This window comes from Plecotus auritus, assembly GCF_963455305.1.
Source record: "Plecotus auritus genome assembly, chromosome: 4".
Classification (NCBI taxonomy): Eukaryota; Metazoa; Chordata; class Mammalia; order Chiroptera; family Vespertilionidae; genus Plecotus; species Plecotus auritus.
The window spans coordinates 70,149,738-70,168,586 of NC_137775.1; the positions used below are offsets into that span (position 1 = coordinate 70,149,738).

General features: G+C 40.9%; 1 protein-coding gene across 4 annotated transcripts in view; it reads right to left on the reverse strand.

Moving 5' to 3' along the window:
- Positions 1-18,849, reverse strand: part of SMAP1 (small ArfGAP 1) — a 157,416-nt gene that overhangs the window by 32,486 nt on the left and 106,081 nt on the right. For all 4 annotated transcript variants that reach the window (XM_080663704.1, XM_080663702.1, XM_080663703.1 and 1 more), the window contains one exon: positions 6,122-6,212. In XM_080663704.1, coding sequence (XP_080519830.1) covers positions 6,122-6,212 — 91 coding nt within the window. The remainder of the gene's footprint in view (positions 1-6,121; positions 6,213-18,849) is intronic.

Genomic DNA, 18,849 nt, shown 5'->3' on the forward strand with positions numbered 1-18,849 from the left:
TTATGTTCCATGTATAGAGCACAGGCAGAGTAGAGTTGGCAACATTCTTCATGGCCTTAGGATTTTCAGAATGGTACATGAGCATTGGCTTCAACTTAAGAGTCACTGGGTTCCCGAACAAGACAGTCAAGTCAGCCTGTCCTATGAAACTTTGAAGCCAAGCACTCAATGACCTCTCTCTAGCTATGAAAGTCCTAGACAGCATGTTCTTCCAGTAGAAGGCTGTTTCATCTACATTGAAAATCTGATGTTTAGTGTAGCCACCTTCATTAATTATCTTAGCTAGATCTTCTAGATAACTTTGCTGCAGCTTCTACATCAGCACTTGCTGCTTCACCTTGCACTTACGGAGATGGCCTTTTCTTAAAACTCATGAATCAGCCCTTCTACCTTCGGACTTTTCTCTGCAGCTTCCTCACCTCTCTCAACCTTCACAGAATTGAAGAGAATTAGGGCCTTGCTCTGGGTTAGGCTTCAATTTAAGGGAATACTGTGGCTAGTTTGATCTCTTATCCAGACCACGAAAACTTTTTCCATATCGGCAATAAGGATATTTCACTTTCTTATCATTCATGTGTTCCCTGGAGCAGCATCTTAATTTCCTTCAAGAACTTTTCCTTTGCATTCACAATTTGGCTATTTTGTGCAAGAGGCCTAGCTTTTGGACTATCTGGCTTTTGACATGCCTTCCTCACTAAGCTTAATCATTTCTAGCTTTTAATTTAAAATGAGAGATGCACAACTCTTCCTTCTGCTTGAACACTTAGAGACCCATGTAGGTTTATTAATTGGCCTAAATCAATATTGTTGTGTCTCGGGGAATAGGGAGGCCCGAGGAGAAAGAGATAGGGAGTGGCCCGTCAGTGGAGCAGTCAGAACACACAACCTTTATGGACTAAGTTCGCCACCTTATGCGAGCATTGTTTGTGGAGTCCCCAAAACAATTACAACAATAACATGAAAGATCATTGGTCACAGATCACCATAACGAATATAATAATGAAAAACCCTGAAATAATGACAGAATCACCAAAATGTGACAGAGACACAAAATGAGTAAATGCTGCTGGAAAAATGGCACCAATAGACTTGCTCGATGCAAGGTTGACACAAACCTTCAATTGGTTAAAAAAAAGTTTTTTTTAACACAGTAATACGAAGAATGCCTGTATATATTTCAGAATTTAAAATATTTTAAAATAATACATGAAATGTTCCAGCAGAAACTTCTCTAGATTAAAGTAAGCCTAAGAACAGATCATTTTACTTAAGCAGCGAATACACCCTGAGCCAGCTTTTTATTACTAATATTAAAGGCCCGATGCATGAAATTCATGCAAGGGGCTCTGCTCCTGCTGCGGCAGCAGCTGCCGGCCTCTGCCTCAGCCCCACCCGCCGTGATGGCCAGCTCAGCCCTCGTAGCCCCAGCTTCATCCGGAAGGTCGTCCGGAAGGACTTCCAGTCTAATTAGCATATTACGCTTTTATTATTATAGATTATACTTGATTCTTTGTGAGATGCCTTTGGGAGCACGGAGAAGATGGGATCCTCCCTGACACCTTCCCCAGTCCATCCAGTCACACACATACCCCTCTGTGCCCAACAGAGCTGCTGGCCAAGGCCTCCTGACAGGAGCCAGGCTACTTTTAAGTATGTTTGCAGTGCACAGCTGGCCTCAAGACAGAAACCCCACAAAAGGAGGGTTTTCCACCTTTGGCGAAAGACTGAACTGAAACCTGTAAGGTCACATTTAACACCAGCAATTTATGATTCTTTTCAAGGCTTATATTTAGAGCACTGATTTACCCTTTAAGATTTTACTGGTATTCTCAGACAGGGTCTTCTACCCTAAAATAACAACTGCTGAATGAAAGTATTATTAGTGTGTGAGGGGGGAGGGAAAGAGAGGTAACCCTAACAGTTGCTAAGCAATCTGCCAGTTTTTATCATGTAAAAACTAAGTAATAACCAACAAAGAATAAATACTAGCCTAAGAAAATTATTCCTAGGTCTAGAATAACTATACAGATAGGGACATGTAAACACACACACACACACACACACACACACACACACACACACACACACACAAACACACATAACCATGCCCTAAGAGCTTTCAATTCTCTTCTTAGGAGGTACATATCCAAGTCAAGTTGTATATGTCTCTCAAGTTTGATTTGAGTCTACAGCATCCAGAGACTGTTCAGTTTGGCCCTTAGTTAATCGGGGCCCCAAGATCTTAGGTTATATCCAAGACTAGAAAGTAGGTAAAAACCACTTCTGAAGCACTGAAATAAATAGTATTTCTACAGGACTCAAACAGGAATTAATACCTAAATATGAAGTAGTTCTTGCAGGTATAATCAGGAACATAAAGCAGAGGTCAGCAAACGACAGCCCACTGCCTATTTCTAAAGTTTGCTGAAACACAGCCATGCTCATTTGCTTATGTATTTATGTCTAGTTGCACACAACAATGGGAGAACTGAATGTTTACAACAGAGACCACATGGCCTGCAAAATCAACATATTTGGCCCTTTTCAGAAAAAAAAAAAAATGCTGATCCTTGCTAAAAAGTATAGAAAGAGCATTTTATGTTTGTCCTTGGGGTTGGGAATAGACCAGGAAAAGTGAGGTGAAAAAAATAGGGTTAGCTTGAGTCATCAGGTTGAAGATAAGAGTGTGGGCTCACCAAAGTCTCATTTAAAGGGAAGATCTAATTATAGTTATATGCTGCTTCACAATGGGAAATGTGTTGTTAGGAGATGTTATTGTGCAAACATCATAGAGTGTATTTACACAAATCTAGATGGTATAGCCTACTATAATTGCATGTGCCCTACTTTTATATGACTGGCAATGCAGGTTTGTTTACACCACAAATGCATGAGCAATGCACAAGCGCTAACACGTTTCCATGGCTACGAAGTCACTAGGTGAAAGGAATTTTTCAGCTCCATTATAATCTTATGGGACCTCAGTTGTATGTATGGTCCGTTAGCAACTAAAAAGTCATTATGTGGCGCATGACTGTACTAAAAAATGATCTTAACTATTACCCTATTATGAGACTATTCAAAGTGAATTAAATGAACTATGTAGGGGTTTTCTCTGTATTTACTGAAAATGTTTTAAGTTAATGCCTGTTCTGGTCTCATTCATATGGGGATATGCTGTCATTTTTGCATGAGTATAAATCATACTGCTCCCTCCTCCTCACCATGTTTCCATTTACAGGGGGAAACCACAGTCCCATTAGGGGAAAGTGGCATGCTTAGCCAGAAAAACAGTCTGCTGCCCAAGGTAGATACCAATAATAAAGCCTGATTTAGGACCACTGTATGTTTTGAGCTGAAAGAGACCTGTGATTCTCTGTGGTCTCCTAGGCTTTCACAAACTTATCAAATCTCATGTTTAATACTGCTTTTAAAAATGTCTCAAAGTATTTTGTAAAAGAATTTAGGATACTGATAACAAGTATGAGTGAAGAGTTGCATGTGCTCTGCGTAAGATACTCCCAGTTTCCTGCCGCTGAAACTCCATCAGCAAATTATTCTTCTTTCTGACCCCATCTCCCACCCCTCCTCCCACTTTGGAACTCTTCCAGTGTATGATCTAAAACTGTCAGTCACCAGCAAATTCCTCTACATATCCTTAACCTCTTCTTCAAACATTTCCCTTTACCTTCATGCCCTAAGAGAGCATAAGTTCTCCACTACAGACAATTTCCTGAAGTTTTCTTGTTGTCTAAAAGAGAGTTGTCTCAGGACTTGCAGTGAGAGAAATGAACATTAACTGACACAAGCCATTAAGACTTTGGAGTTGTCTGCTATGTAGCATGGGCAACAATCACCAAGCCCTAAAACCTTTGGTACTGACTTTGAGATTAAGAAGGCAAGGAAACACTTATTCCTGTAAGAAAGGCAGAAAACATCAAATGTTCTAGCAGAGATGCCCAAGTTGACTTCACCCACAGAGCTAAGAGTAAGATAAATAAATATTGATATAAGTTGAGCTCGGGGAGTTATTTGCTATGCAACATTATTCCAGTAACAGTTGAGTAACTAAGGCCAGTCACTTCATTTGTCTACTAGATCCCATTCCCCTTTTTGCTCTTTAAGACACTGCCATAGTAATTTTTCTTGTCCTAAATAATCAAAAATAAACCTATACTTTCAATTGGTCAGCAAATCCTATTGGCACTATCTTTGAAATACATCCAGAACTTGATTACTCCTTTTAACTCCCAATGCCACCACCTACTCTCAGCCATCCTCATCTCTCACCTATTGGTCTCCCTGATTCCAGTCTTGCCCTGCTACAATTTACTCTTAACATAGTAGCTACAATAGTTTGATCATGTACTTCTTTGCTCAAATCCTTCTTATATATTTCCAGGACACTCAAAGTAAAAGTCAAAGTCGCAATCTACCTGCCTCTCTCTTCACCCCTTACTCCTCTCCACTGTAACCCTCCTCCCCTGCCCCAGATCATTCCCCTCTAGCCACACTGTCATCCTTGCTGGTCCTTGTACACATCAAGTCAGCTGCTACTGCAGAGGCTCTGCACTTGCTGTGCTCTCTTAGAACAGTCTTGCACCAGTTTCTTCAGGTCTTTGCTCCTATGATATCTCAGTGAATACCCCTAATCCTATTTAAAATTACAACCACTCATTTTTGCTTTCTTTTCTCTATAACACTTACCACATATGACCCCTGATATATTTTACTGAACTGTTTATTCACTGTCTCCTCAGATAGAATGAAAACAAAAAGATCTTAGGTATTTTTATCTGTTTTCTTTATAGCTATCTCCCTAGTTCCTACAATAGGGCCTGGACACATAATAGACACTTAATGAGTATTTGTTGAATGAGTGAATTGGTCTATAAGAAGAGAGTCGGGTCTAGTTTATATCTTACATTTTTAAGTTATAAACCAGGCACCTAGACTGGAAAGAAAATGCTGCAATGAGGACAAAGATGCATATAGTTTTAGTAAGATTTTTTTCTTACTTTAGTACTCTCTTTTTTCTTTTATCTCATCTACATCAAAGGAAATAATTCAAAGAAATTATAAGGACTAGAATTCAACATAATTATATTTAGAGCCCTGGACTTAAGCTCTATTTTCAAAATTACAGTTCTTAAATATTTTAATATACTACTAATTTTTACCACCATAGGAGATTTTTAACCCTAGATTGTATATTTGCATGTTATATATCAGCTTCCTAAGAAATGAATAAAATGTTCAATTTTAATTCTTAAAACTGAAAACAATTTACCCAGTAAGAACTAAGATCAATTTTCAGAAAAGCAGTGAATGAAGTTCAACTCTACCCTTCAACTGTTATTTTCTTTTTAATTGTTAATCTTTCTCCAAACTAAAAAAATATATTTTTAATTAATTACTGCTTGAAGGCTCAAATATTACCAAAAATCACTATTTATCAAGCTATTTTAAAAGAGAAGAAAATTTTAAAAAGAGCTGACAATATTGGTAGTTAAGCACAGTACAGGCAACCCTCGAATGAAAGTCTGTTTACTTACCAGGCAGACAACATATATCTATCAGCTATGAGAATAAATGCAACAATAAATTAAAATGAGCCTTATTGTCATCAGGTATATAAAATGAACCTAGCTAGTAGATATAGGTATAAAGAGTGATGCTTCAGTTAACCAAAATTAAATTTTCTTTAAACCAGCACATTTTATAATAAGGCTATCCCAGAATTATTTTGCTAGCGGACCTCTCCTCAGCTCCCATGGCCAACACAGACTCAATTAGAGAGGGGGGTGGGGGGAATGAATCTATTCTTAATTTTAAATGTTGAAATGTCACCATCTACCAAGCCTTTGAAGATTACTTTGATATCTTTCTTTCCCCAAGGAACTCATTACTTGGATTTCCAAGAAGACAGTGCTGACAGAGACTAGCAACCTTATTAAAGACTTCCTTTTTTGTGGGAACTGAGCAAAGTAATCATAACATTTTCAAATTCAGTTAACAGTTATCTTTTAGCATACTGATAATAAAGCTATTATATTCATTTGAAGTAAAGGTTTCAATTGTTTTGTAACTATAATGGTGACTTGAGCTTTTCATTACTTACCGAGTCCTAAAAGATCAACAGTTGGCTCTGCAGCTTTTTTAGGGCTGGTGCTCTTTTTAGGCTCTAATTGCTGATCTTCTTTCTTCTGTAGCTTTAAAGTAAATAATCAGATGTATTAATTTTTCTTAAACCAATAAAGCCTTTAAAACTCAATTACAGATTTTGTATAAAGTTAGTGTAATAAAGCATATGAAGCATAGTGTAATGAAGCTTAGAACATTTATTATTGTATAAAAAAAAACAAGTAAACATGATTATTGATCTCACAGTGACAGACCTTACATATTAGTACCTCAAAATAGTGACTATATATATAAAAGCCAAGCGACCGGAATGGCGGAACGACTGGTCGCTATGAGGCACACTGCAGCAGCCAACCAGCCCAATGGGGGCCCCAATCAGCACCCCCACAGCCTCCCGCGGCCCCTCCCCCGGCCAGTCCAGCCTCCAAGCGCCCCCCCCAATCGGGGGCAGGACTAGCTGGCCAATGGCCCGCCGCCCCTCCCCACAGTCGGCCTGCCCCCATCGCCCCCCTACCCCAATCAGGGGCAGGGCTGGCCGGCCGACCTCCTACAGCCCCCCAACCCCCCACCAGCCCGGCCCCGATCGGCCCCCATCAACTCGGGCCAGCCGGACCCCACCCGTGCATGAATTCCTGCACCAGACCTCTAGTATAAATATAATCTTAATGTAATTGTTCTTAACCATTTAATTCCTTCATATGAAATGACACTTTTTAAAAGAACTGTATTTGACATTATTTGCTAACTACTGTTAATGTGCACCTGTTAGCATAAGTGGGGCAGGCCTGGAAGTCTTTATGAGCACAGTTTACTCCCCTCACCTACACTGCTGAACGTTAGACCACTACACCAGGAAAAGCCTAATGAAATGTTATTTGATAATGTTTTTCCCCTGAGTCTACACTATCAGTTACAATTTAAATATAATATTCTAGTTCTCAGGAGCTCAAGTCACACTTACATATTCCAAACCATCTTTCTCTTTCATACAAAAAAAAATGCTATATAGGCCTGGATAAAAAACCCTGTATTTACTGGGTTCTTAACTCAAAAGTCTACCTCTCTATAACCAAGAAAATACAACATTCACTCACTCATTCCTTTCTGAAAATATTCCATAAGATCATTTCTTCTATAACTACCTAAAGAATTCATAACTTAGTTGAGTTCACTTTTTGTTAGCTATACAGATATATAATTTTTAAGAACATATATCTATCCTTACTTTTTAATAACTACTGTCTCCCTCAGAATTCTTTTTAACCAATTAGCCTACCATCACAGATATCAATTCTTTAATAACCTTCTGAAATACAAAATTATCAGCCTTAACTATATATAATTTTGAGAAGTTTAACATAATATACTTCACACTTTATACTTTTCAACCTCCAGTATAGGTAAGATTTACCTTGCTTAGCTAAATAATTTTAAAGAAACCATCATTTATAGTAACAAAGTAATTCTTTTCAACTGAACACTTAAAAGTTGCTAAAACATCTGCTTCAGGCAACTTGTAGCATCTATCCACTTACCCCTATTCTCCATGATATAGCCATGCAGAAAACATGGAGGAATAAGTAGAGCATGCCTCTCCCAGCAGTCACAGCAGACCACTAATTCACACCTAGCCCTCCGTCTCTTTCTTTTGTGCTATTATATTCATGGCAGTTGAGGAACTTTTTTCAGATTTTTATTTTTATCCAATTTGTTGGTATTTTGTGTATAACATGTTCAGAGGAACTGATTCTGTCATGCAATGTCTTAACTAATCTTTATTGCTTGGTCATTTAAAAATTTGAACAATATGACATTAATGTGTCCAGTTTATAAAAACGTTGAAAAGAACAAAGTCTAGGATTGAGCCCTGAAGAATGCAGCAAACACCTTTGATATTGATATCAATCCAATTAACTGTATTCTCTGGGTAAAGCTGTCCATCCAGCTCACAATCCACCTACAATCGGATCATCAGGCCCACCTGTCTACATCTTAACCAGAGGATAGCCAAGAACCTTGACCATTAAGCTTAATCTGACAGGAATTATTTGTTCTTTGGGAACCCATGTAGGCAATTAGTAAGTAATGTTAACACTTTAAAAAAGAAGTCATTAAAAAAAAATCCCATTTGAATTTTGCATAGAATTCATATCAAGCTCAATGATACAGTATTTAAAATCCACTTAATTTTCTTTCATAAAATTTGGACATTTGTCTATCTCTAAACTGCTGGTTCTCATCTTATTTTGTACAGTTTCTCAAAGAATGTTGAACACCAAATCACAGATCCAGGAAGCTCAGAGAATAGCAATCACGATAAATGTTAAAAATATACACCTACTCATATAATTTTCAAACTACAGAAAAATAAAGAAAATATCCTGAAAGAAGTGAAAGGAGGAAAACAGTTATCTACAGAGGAACAAATATCAGAATTACATTTAACTTCTTAGAAACCATTCAAGAAGAACCATACAAGCACTTCAAATATTTAAAGTATTGAAAGAAAAAACCTCACAAACCTAGCATTCCGTATCCTACGAATTATCTTTCAAAAGTGAAGGAAAAATAAAAACTTAGACAAACAAAAACTGAGAGAATCTGTTGCCAGAAGACTTGCCTTGCAAGAAATGTTGAAAGTTTTTCAGAGTGAAGGAAAATGATATAGGTTAGAAACTCAGAACTACATAAAGAAAGGAAGAAATTAGAGAAAGATTAAGTGTAGGTAAAATGAAATATATATTACAGCAGTGCTTTCCAAACTATAAATATAAAAAACACTATAAACTTTTGAGATTTTAATATTAGTATTATAATTTTAACTCTTCCTTCTCTCTTTCTTTACTATGCTTAGAAGCTGATGATTTTATGCGTCATCGTATCATCAGGTACAATGACCAAAACAAAGCATTACCAAACATATGTGCATAGTATTATATTATGTCAGCCTGTTTTATCAGACACCTTACATTATTTCAAAGTTTCCTTTATAGCCAGGTAAGGAACTCTCTAGAAATCATTAGCAATTTATTACTAGATCACAAAAAACATAGTAAATAATTTCGTCATTTCACTGCTTGCTTTAAGATGATGCACTAAGTCTATAGTGAAAACAAGTTCACAGAAACAACTCAATTCTCAAACACATAGGATGTTTTCTCTAAAGCTCTTGGTTTTAATAAAGTAAAACATCTAATGAAATAACTTCACTATTAGTAAAGAACAGAACTAATACTTTATAGCTACTTTATTTCAGATGTTACTTTATATAGTTACTAGAGGCCTGGTGAATGAAAATTCATGCACTGGAGGGGAGGTCCCTCAGCCCAGCCTGCCCCCTCACAGTCCGGGAGCTATCAGGGGCGGGAGGCGACCCGGCGATCAGGGGAAGGTAACACCCCCATCACACCTCTGCTGCTGCCACTGCAGGCAGCGCAAGCCTCAGCCGGCCTGGCCCTGGTTACCTGAGCCTCGGGCGGCCCTGGGCGACTGGGCAGCCACCATTCAAGCCTTGCCTGTGCCTCGGGCGTCGGCTGGGCAGTAGCCATCCAAAGCTTGCCTGCACCTCGGGCATCGGCTGGGCAGCCACCATCTGAGGCTTGCGTGCGCCTCGGGCCGGCCCTGGGCGGCTGGGAGGCTGAGGGCGGGTCCGACTGCACCAAGCACCTGCCACGCCCCCCCCAGGTGGGGCTGAAAGGACCGGGGGGCTCAAGTGGGGCTGAGGGGACTGGGTGCCGCCATCTTTGTGATGGTGTGATGGTCAATTTGCATATTCCCTCTTTATTAGATAGTATTAGCGAGATGACATTATTTGATACTTACTATGTCTAAATTCGTAAGTATTCTAGTAATGTGGTAATAAATCCATCCAAAGATATAATTTAATGTTACCACACCAACACAACTACAATAACAACTTTCACTAATGGAGTTCACATGCATTAAACCCATGTTTTTATTTTTCACTTTTATTAGTTAACCAGAGGCCCGGTGCACAAAATTCGTGCATGGGAAGGGTGTCCCTCAGCCCAGCCTGCACCCTCTCCAATCTGGGACTGCTGGCTCCTAACCACTTGCCTGCCTGCCTGCCTGATTGCCCCTAACCACTCTTGCCTGCCAGCCTGATAGCCCCCTAACCACTCCCCTGCTGGCATGATTGTACCCAACTGCCTTCCCCTGCGGGGCTGAGGGGAACTGGGGGACTGAGGCTGGATGAGGCGGGGCTGAGGGCCTGGGGGACTGGCTGGATGAGGTGGGGCTGAGGGGAACTGGGGGACTGAGGCTGGATGAGGCGGGGCTGAGGGGACTGGGGGACTCCAGCTGGATGAGGTGGTGCTGAGGGGACTGGGGGACTCCGGCTGGATGAGGCGGGGCTGAGGGAACTGGGGGACTCTGGCTGGATGAGGCGGGGCTGGGGAGACTGAGGAACTGGGGGACTGAGGCTGGATGAGGCGGGGCTGAGGGGACTGGGGGACTCTGGCTGGATGAGGCGGGGCTGGGGAGACTGAGGAACTGGGGGACTGAGGCTGGATGAGGCGGGGCTGAGGGGACTGGGGGACTGAGGCTGGATGAGGCGGGGCTGAAGGGACTGGGGGACTCCAGCTGGATGAGGTGGTGCTGAGGGGACTGGGGGACTCCGGCTGGATGAGGCGGGGCTGAAGGGACTGGGGGATTCCGGCTGGATGAGGCAGGGCTGAGGGGACTGGGGGACTCTGGCTGGATGAGGCGGGGCTGGGGAGACTGAGGAACTGGGGGACTGAGGCTGGATGAGGCGGGGCTGAGGGGACTGGGGGACTGAGGCTGGATGAGGCGGGGCTGAAGGGACTGGGGGACTCCAGCTGGATGAGGTGGTGCTGAGGGGACTGGGGGACTCCAGCTGGATGAGGTGGTGCTGAGGGGACTGGGGGATTTCGGCTGGATGAGGCGGGGCTGAAGGGACTGGGGGACTCCGGCTGGATGAGGCGGTGCTGAGGGGACTGGGGGACTCTGGCTGGATGAGGCGGGGCTGGGGAGACTGAGGAACTGGGGGACTGAGGCTGGATGAGGCGGGGCTGAGGGGATTGGGGAAACTGAGGCTGGATTGAAATTTGTGCACTGGGGGAGGGGATGTCCCTCAGCCCAGCCTGCACCCTCTCCAATCTGGGACCCCTTCGGGGGAGGGGGGGCGGTGTCTGACTGCCGGTTTAGGCCCGATCCCTGTGGGACATCCCTCTCACAATCCGGGACCACTGGCTCCCAACCGCTCAACTGCCTGCCTGCCTGATTGCCCCCAACCATTCTTCCCTGCCGGCCTGATCACCCCTAACCGCTCTCCCCTGCCAACCCGATCACCCCTAACTGCTCTCTCCTACTGGCCTGATCTCCCCTAACCTCTCTCCTCTACTGGCCTGATCTCCCCTAACCGCTCTCCCCAGCTGGCTTGATTGCCCCTAACCACTCTCCCCTGCCAGCCTGATAGTCCCTAACTGCCCTCCCCTGCCAGCCTAATCGCCCATAATCGCCTCTGCCTCGGTCCCTGCCACCATGGCTTTGTCCGGAAGGACGTCCAGAAGACATCCAGTCTATCCAGTCTAATTAGCTTATTACCCTTGTATTAGTATAGATGGTTTTATCTATTCTCTTTATTTAAAACAAAATTTTCCTAAGGTAGGTTATTAGCTGGAAAGAAAATATATCCTGAACACTAAGCTGTATGTCCCATTGCTGGTGGTTGTGTCACTTGAGTAAACCCCCTAAGGATTACCCAACACCTCTGGCCTCTGTTCATCCAAAACTCACTCTACAAAGTGACTTGATAGTGCGCTGTTTGCATTTCAGGCAAAGTAAATAGCCAAGAACTAAACTTTTCTCTTGGTCTTAAGTAGCAAATACCCTTCAGTTACCTTCACTTCCCTAAATTGTGTCAGTCTTCATGTTCAACTTTCCCAACAGCAAAATCTAAAGGATCATTTTTGCCAATCATCCTTTTGCACAAGGACCGCTTACTCCATTGACAGTCTTTCTGCCACCTCCCCCACCCCCCAAAAAAATTAAGCCTCTACATCAGGGATAGGGAAACTTTTTTCTGCTAAGGGCCATTTGGATACTTATATCATTCGCAGGCCATACAAAATTATCAACTTAAAAATTAGCCTGCCAAATTTGGTCAAACATTTAATTGACTCACCTCTAATGCCTTGGCAGGGCCAGACCAAATGATTTCTCAGGCCTTATACAACCTGTGGACCAGACATTTCCACCCCTGCTCTATATGCTTAGCCCTATTCTAGGCACTGGTATTCTATTGCAGCCATTTGGGGGAAGTGCACAGCAAGTGGAAAGGGGAGAAACAGACAATAAAACAACTGATCACAAATAAACCAGAAGCGTTAAGTGCCACAGGGTACATTAGAATAGGATGTTGTAATCAAGAGTGACTGGGAACTAGCTACTTAGCTACTTTGTATTCAGTGTTCAGGGTAGGCCTCTCTCTCTGCTGCTATTTAAATTAAAACCTGAATGACAAGAAGAAAGCACCATGGGAAGATGAGGAAAAGCATCTGGGGCAGGACATATAGTGCAAAGGTTCTGAGTTCACAATGAGTCTGATTTATTCTGGGAACACAAAAAAGGGATGGCTGAAGCACAATACATAAGGGAAAGAGTGGGAAAAGGTAAAGTCAGAGACACAGACAGGGGCAAAAGGCTTCAATGTATCCTATACAATAAAGACGTAATATGCAAATTGACCCTCACACCATCACACAAGATGGCCACCCCCATGTGGTCAAAGATGGCCACCACAAGATGGCCGGCAGGGGAGGGTATTATGGGTGATCAGGCCAGCAGGGGAGGGCAGTTGGGGGCGAGTGGGCTGGCAGGGGAGGGCAGTTGGGGGCAATCAAGCTAGCAGGGGAGCAATTAGGTGTCAATCAGGCTGGCAGGGGAGTGGTTAGGGGCAATCAGGCAGGCGAGCAGTTGGGAGCCAACAGTCCTGGATTGTGAGAGGTTGCAGGCTGGGCTGGGCCTAAACCGGCAGTCGGACATCCCCCGAGGGGTCCCAGATTGGAGAGGGTGCAGGCTGGGCTGAGGGACACCCGCCCCCTCAAGTGCTCGAATTTCGTGCACCGGGCCTCTAGTAAGGCTATATAAGACAAGGTGTAAGGATGTCATTCTAAGTACAATGGGAAGTCACTGGTAGGTGTCAAGCAAGCAAGTAACATAATCTGAATTACTTTTAAAAAGACATAGTAGAAAAACAGGAAAAACACTTAGGAAGCTATTGCAGGGGTCTAGGGAAGAGATAATGGTGGCTTGATGAAGGACGACGGTAACAATAAAGATGAAGAACGGTATAGTTACTGGATATTTATTGATGGAAGTGATGGGTCAAACTAAGTGAACTCAGATTTTATCTTTAACAACTCAGTGAGCTGACTAGTGATGTGGTTTCTTGAGATGGGGGAGGCAGCAGATAGAGAAAAATCAATAATTCTGGTTTGACCATGTTCAGCTCAAGACATCTGTCACATGGAGATTGACAGGAAGCTGCTGAATATACAAGTTTAGAGTTCTGAGGATGGGTCAAGCTCTAAGATACAGATTTGGCAACTATTATCATATCCTTGATAAATAAAGCTTTGGAACTAGTTGAGGGCATTTATGCAGAGTGCAAACGAAGGGAGCCCAGCACTGAACTGAGGAGTTATATTTAGGGGTTTGGCAGAGGAGATGAAGCCAACAAAGGATACTTACTAAAAGGAATAGGCATTCAACTTCATGTGAGAATAAAATCAGGAGAATAGGGTCCATGGAAACCAAGGGAAAAAGAGAGTTACCGTCTGTATGGAAAACTAATGGGAAGAAAGTAAGAACAGAAAAATCAACTGGATTTGGCAGCATGGAGATAACTAGTGACCTTGATTTGAGGAGTGTTAGGAGAAAGATTAAAACAGAAACTGGAGTAAAACACAATGAGGAGAAAACCTTAAATAAGAAAATGTACACAATGACCAAAAATGACCCTTTCAAAAAAGGTGGTAGCTAGAGGTGAAAATAATTGGAGGTAATAAGATACAGTAGAAAAGAAAAAAATTAGGGAGCAGGGGAGGGGGATCAATAAAGAATAAAGTTGTGAAGGTAGAATATTCAGAGCCCACATTTCACCAAGAGGAAAGGTAGGGCACCAAGGCAGGCTATTTTGGTGGTAGAAAATAAGGAAGTTCCTGTATAGCTATTTTTTTCAATCAAATATGAAGCAAAAACATTACTGAAATAGGGTGTGCAACAGGTTTACAAAGAGAAGAGAAAGCATGAAATAACCCTGGAAAAATAAATGGAAAGAGGAAAGTGTAATAGGACTGCAAGTCAACATTCAATGCCCATTTGAGATTTGCAGCCATGAACTGGAAGTGAGACCAGTCAGCAGACAGAGTTTCTGCTTAAATGAGAGCATGGAACAGGACAATAATTGAGTTGAATCAGTACTTGCCAGACAGGAATATCACTCAGGGAGAACAAGGTAGTCACAAGGAAGTGAGTAAAATGAGACTGTAGAATTTAAGTCAGGAGGACTATTTAAATCATTCTATTTTGAGGAACATATGTCCCACATCACATCTTCAGCAATATTTCTTCTTTAGATTGTTAACTGCTTAGCTCTATCAAATTCTCATTTGACATAAGTAGCACTGATGTAATTAGAGCAGTTTTCCAACATTATCTATTTAAGATCTTTTCATAGCATGATGAGTCAACTGCAGTGACTGGGTAGTAAATTTTTTCAATAAGGATTTCCTACATACAATAACTAGTATGCATATTAAAACATCAGAAAAGAGGGAGATGTGAAAATATCATTGAAAGACCAACTGCAAATTAAACCAGATAAACCAGAAAAGAAAATATACATACATCTGGAAGTATACCTTTCTCCTGTCCTTTCTTTAAGAAATACTTGAGGGATTACCATGCACCAGGAACAGTGAATGACTAAGGTTAAGGGACTTACACAATGAAGCATTACACCCCTACTTGTAGGTTCTGACTAGCTTCTATGGAATAAAGGGTAGAAGAGGGCTTATGGAGAGATCATAAGGCAGAAGACAAAACGTTTCCTCCTCTCTTCTCCCTCTTTCTCCCAGACTAATTCTTAATAGAAACATTTTTTCTGATGTCATCTTTAAACCCACAATGTTGAATAGGATTCATTACATAAAAGATACTAAAAAAAAATGTGTATTGAAATTAGAACATCTGGGCAAAAATATAGAAAATTGATGGTCCTGAAGAAAGCTAGTGCAGATGGGACCAAAACACCTTTGATCCTGGAGGCTTTTGAAAATGAACTGGCTGGCTTCTAACTCATCAGAGAGCAAGGAGACAGTATCAGGAAGATCAGTTTCCCAAGAGCAAATCACAACTGAATCTATTTGATCAGACTGTAAACTCTAAAGGTTAGGGATTTCTGTCAGACTTGTTTATTGCTATATCCCAAGTGCCTAGTAGAGTGTCTGTCACGTATCAGTCACTGGGCACACATTTGTTAAATAATGTGGGAGTACCTTTAGGATTATGCAGATGATGTGACCTATTCAAATATGCTTATAAACTATGACCTTAAATTACCACTTTAAACTTTAATCATAAACACTGAGGTCTTTCTGGACCCAGAGTCTATATTCTTTTTACTACACCATGTTGCCATTATTTAGCATAGAGGGTATGCTAAATCATTCTTATGGTATTAGAAAACTTGTCCCAAAGGTATAAATAGCTTGCTACTTCCCAATGGGTATTAGTTGTTTAAATTAATCCATAGCAGACATTCATAAGAAAATAATGAACTCCCCATCAATGGCCTCCTTTTTAGAAAGATTAGCTCCAGCAATTACGAGATGTGTGACCCTAGGTAAAATGTCTCTCTTTGAATCTTCTGTTTCTCCTTTGTATGACGACTATCTTAAAACTATCTGTTTACTGTGAGAATTAGCACGCATAAAATGCTTAGTACAATTCATGGCACTTAGTATTTATTTATTTAATCCCTTGACTTCTCTCCCTTCTTTCTTTCTCCACTTTGGCTGAGGCCATAGAGTATATTGGTCAATTGCATATACTCTGAAGGCAGTATGTTCAGATTCATATCTTGGCTTGGCTACTCAACAGCTGTGTGACCATGAATAAATTACCAAACCTGTGTCTCTCAGGTTCTCATCAGTAAATGAGGATGACAGTATCAACCTCATGGATATATATAACATATATAGGGTGTCCCCAAAAATGTACACACACTTTAACAGCTGATAGCTCAACTGATGTTTCTTTCTTTTCAGATGTAACCCACTGGAATAAATAATGGTATTCAAAGTTGTTTTTGGAGACACCCTATATAAAGGGTTTAGAACAATGGCTGGTATATATTAAGCATCAAGTAAGCACTTATTCTTTTTATTACTTTCAGTGACCCATCAAATCTAATTGTTGACCCTTTCCAACTTGGCTGCAACAATCTTATTGTTTATTAGTCCTCACTGGAGGATATTTTTCCATTGATATTTAGAGAGAGTGGAAATGAGTAAGGGAGGAAGGGAGAGAGAGGGAAGAGGGTAGGAGGGAGGGAGGGACAGAGAAAGAAAGAAGTGAGAGAGCACATCTTGGTTGCCTCCCATACAACCCCCCACACATACACAGGGGATGGAACCTGCAACCCAGGAGGTATGTGCCCTTGACCCCTGACCAGGAATCCAAACCTCAACCCTTCAGTGTAGGTCGAAGCTTTATTCACTGAGCAACACTAGCCAAGGCTTGGCTGCAACATTCTTACGCACAGGCTTTAACTTAATAAAACTACCTTTCATCAGAGCATTTATTGAGGACATAGTTTTCTTATTTTCTATTAAAGGAAATTTCTAATCTACTGTGAGGGACTGTAAAGCTTGCATGCTTACTGAACAAAAGTCTTCCTTTTTTTTCATTAAATAGGAAATGAAAGCTTTGCACATGAAGTAATTGGATTTCTTTTCTTTTTATTGCCTCACTGGCAATAACGCTTTAAATGATTGCAAAAACATTTAGAAATTCCATGACGGAAAAAAATGTTGCAATTTACTACAAGCCTGTAATAGAACTTGAAATATGGTTTTCTGCCACAACTTACACATTCTTTATTACCACAATTTACTTTAAAAATGGACAAGTATTAAAAAGCTATTATAACTTCAACGGGTTCCTTTTTCTTTTAGGGTTGAGGGCATTTTAGTATACAGTTATTTAACTAACAAGTAAGGTTACTATCATCTTGTTATTGCTTTCCATAAAACAATAATTCTTATTTTAGCTACTCAATTCTTTCTTTTTTAAACTAGGTAAAACAGTGAGAAAAAAAGCAAACTGTCTTGGCTGAAAGAACTTTCATGTTGTAGTCACAACTGTTTCAAGCTATTTAAATTATTTACTCATTTAAAGATAACCTCAATTGCCAGGATATTTTGTATACTAAATTAGCACCAATTAATAAAAATCTTAGTTTCTATACCCACCAGATTCTTTTTTTAATGACAATACCATGTTTTTTGAAAATGCAAAACGACTATTAACTATCATACAATCTGAAGAGAATATAAATTGGTAAAATGACTATGAAATACTCTTAAGCAAACAAACTAAAGATGGACATATATATTTCCTATGCCGCAGGTATACACCCAATAAGCTGTGTGAATATGTTTCTTAAAAGGCATGTACAAGAATGTTCATAGTAGCTTTATTCATCAAAGTCCTAAACCAAAAACTATTTGTGTCAACCAACTGTAGAATGGAAAAATCAAGTATGCCACAGGTAAACCCGACTCATACTTAACAAGAAAAGAACACACAAAAAACATGATTGAATCTCACAGACACAATGATTAGCAAAAGAAACAAGACAGGAGGGGGGAAGGGGGAAAATGACAGATGTCTGTAATACTGTCAACAATAAAATAAATTATTTTCAAACATAAAACACAGAAATAGTAGGTGCTATATGACTTCATTTACATAAAATTAAAAGCAGATAAAATGTATCTATATTGACAGAAATTTGAATAGTGATTAACTTTGGGAGAGGGCTGAATAGGAGGACCAAGAAAGTGAGAGGTGCTAGCAATGCTTTAAATAGTGATCTGTGTATTGGTTACACTAGTGTATATAGCTGTAAAAATCCACTGGGATATAAACTCAAGATCTATACGTTATATGCCGGGAACCAATTCCAGCATGTAATAATTACAAGAGTTTCACCAAAAGGTTGGTGAAGCTTGGGGGGCTCAATAAGGGTGAGCCACATATGTAGTTTACCTATTGGAAACGGCTAAACGGCACTTCCCCAAACCTGAATAGGATTGTCTGCTGACAGACAGCTCAGGGCATTTTATTGCCTCCTGTTGGCCAAACACCTGAACAGCTGTAGGCTATTCCCCAAACTGACAATGCTTCTGTAAATTCTACCCTTTGATACCTTACCCTTTGAAGTGTATATCTTCACCTTGCCTTAGGACAAACTGTATTAATAAAAGCAGGGTCCTGAGTCAAGGAGGGGAGTCTTCAGTTCCTTTAGCTGAAGACCCTCTGACCCCCAATGCCTTTCAAAATTATCTTTCGTCTCCGGAATCTTTAATCATCTACACGCAGCCCCTTTCTCCAGGATGCTGAACCCACTGTAAGGTTGGAAAAAGAACCCCGGCA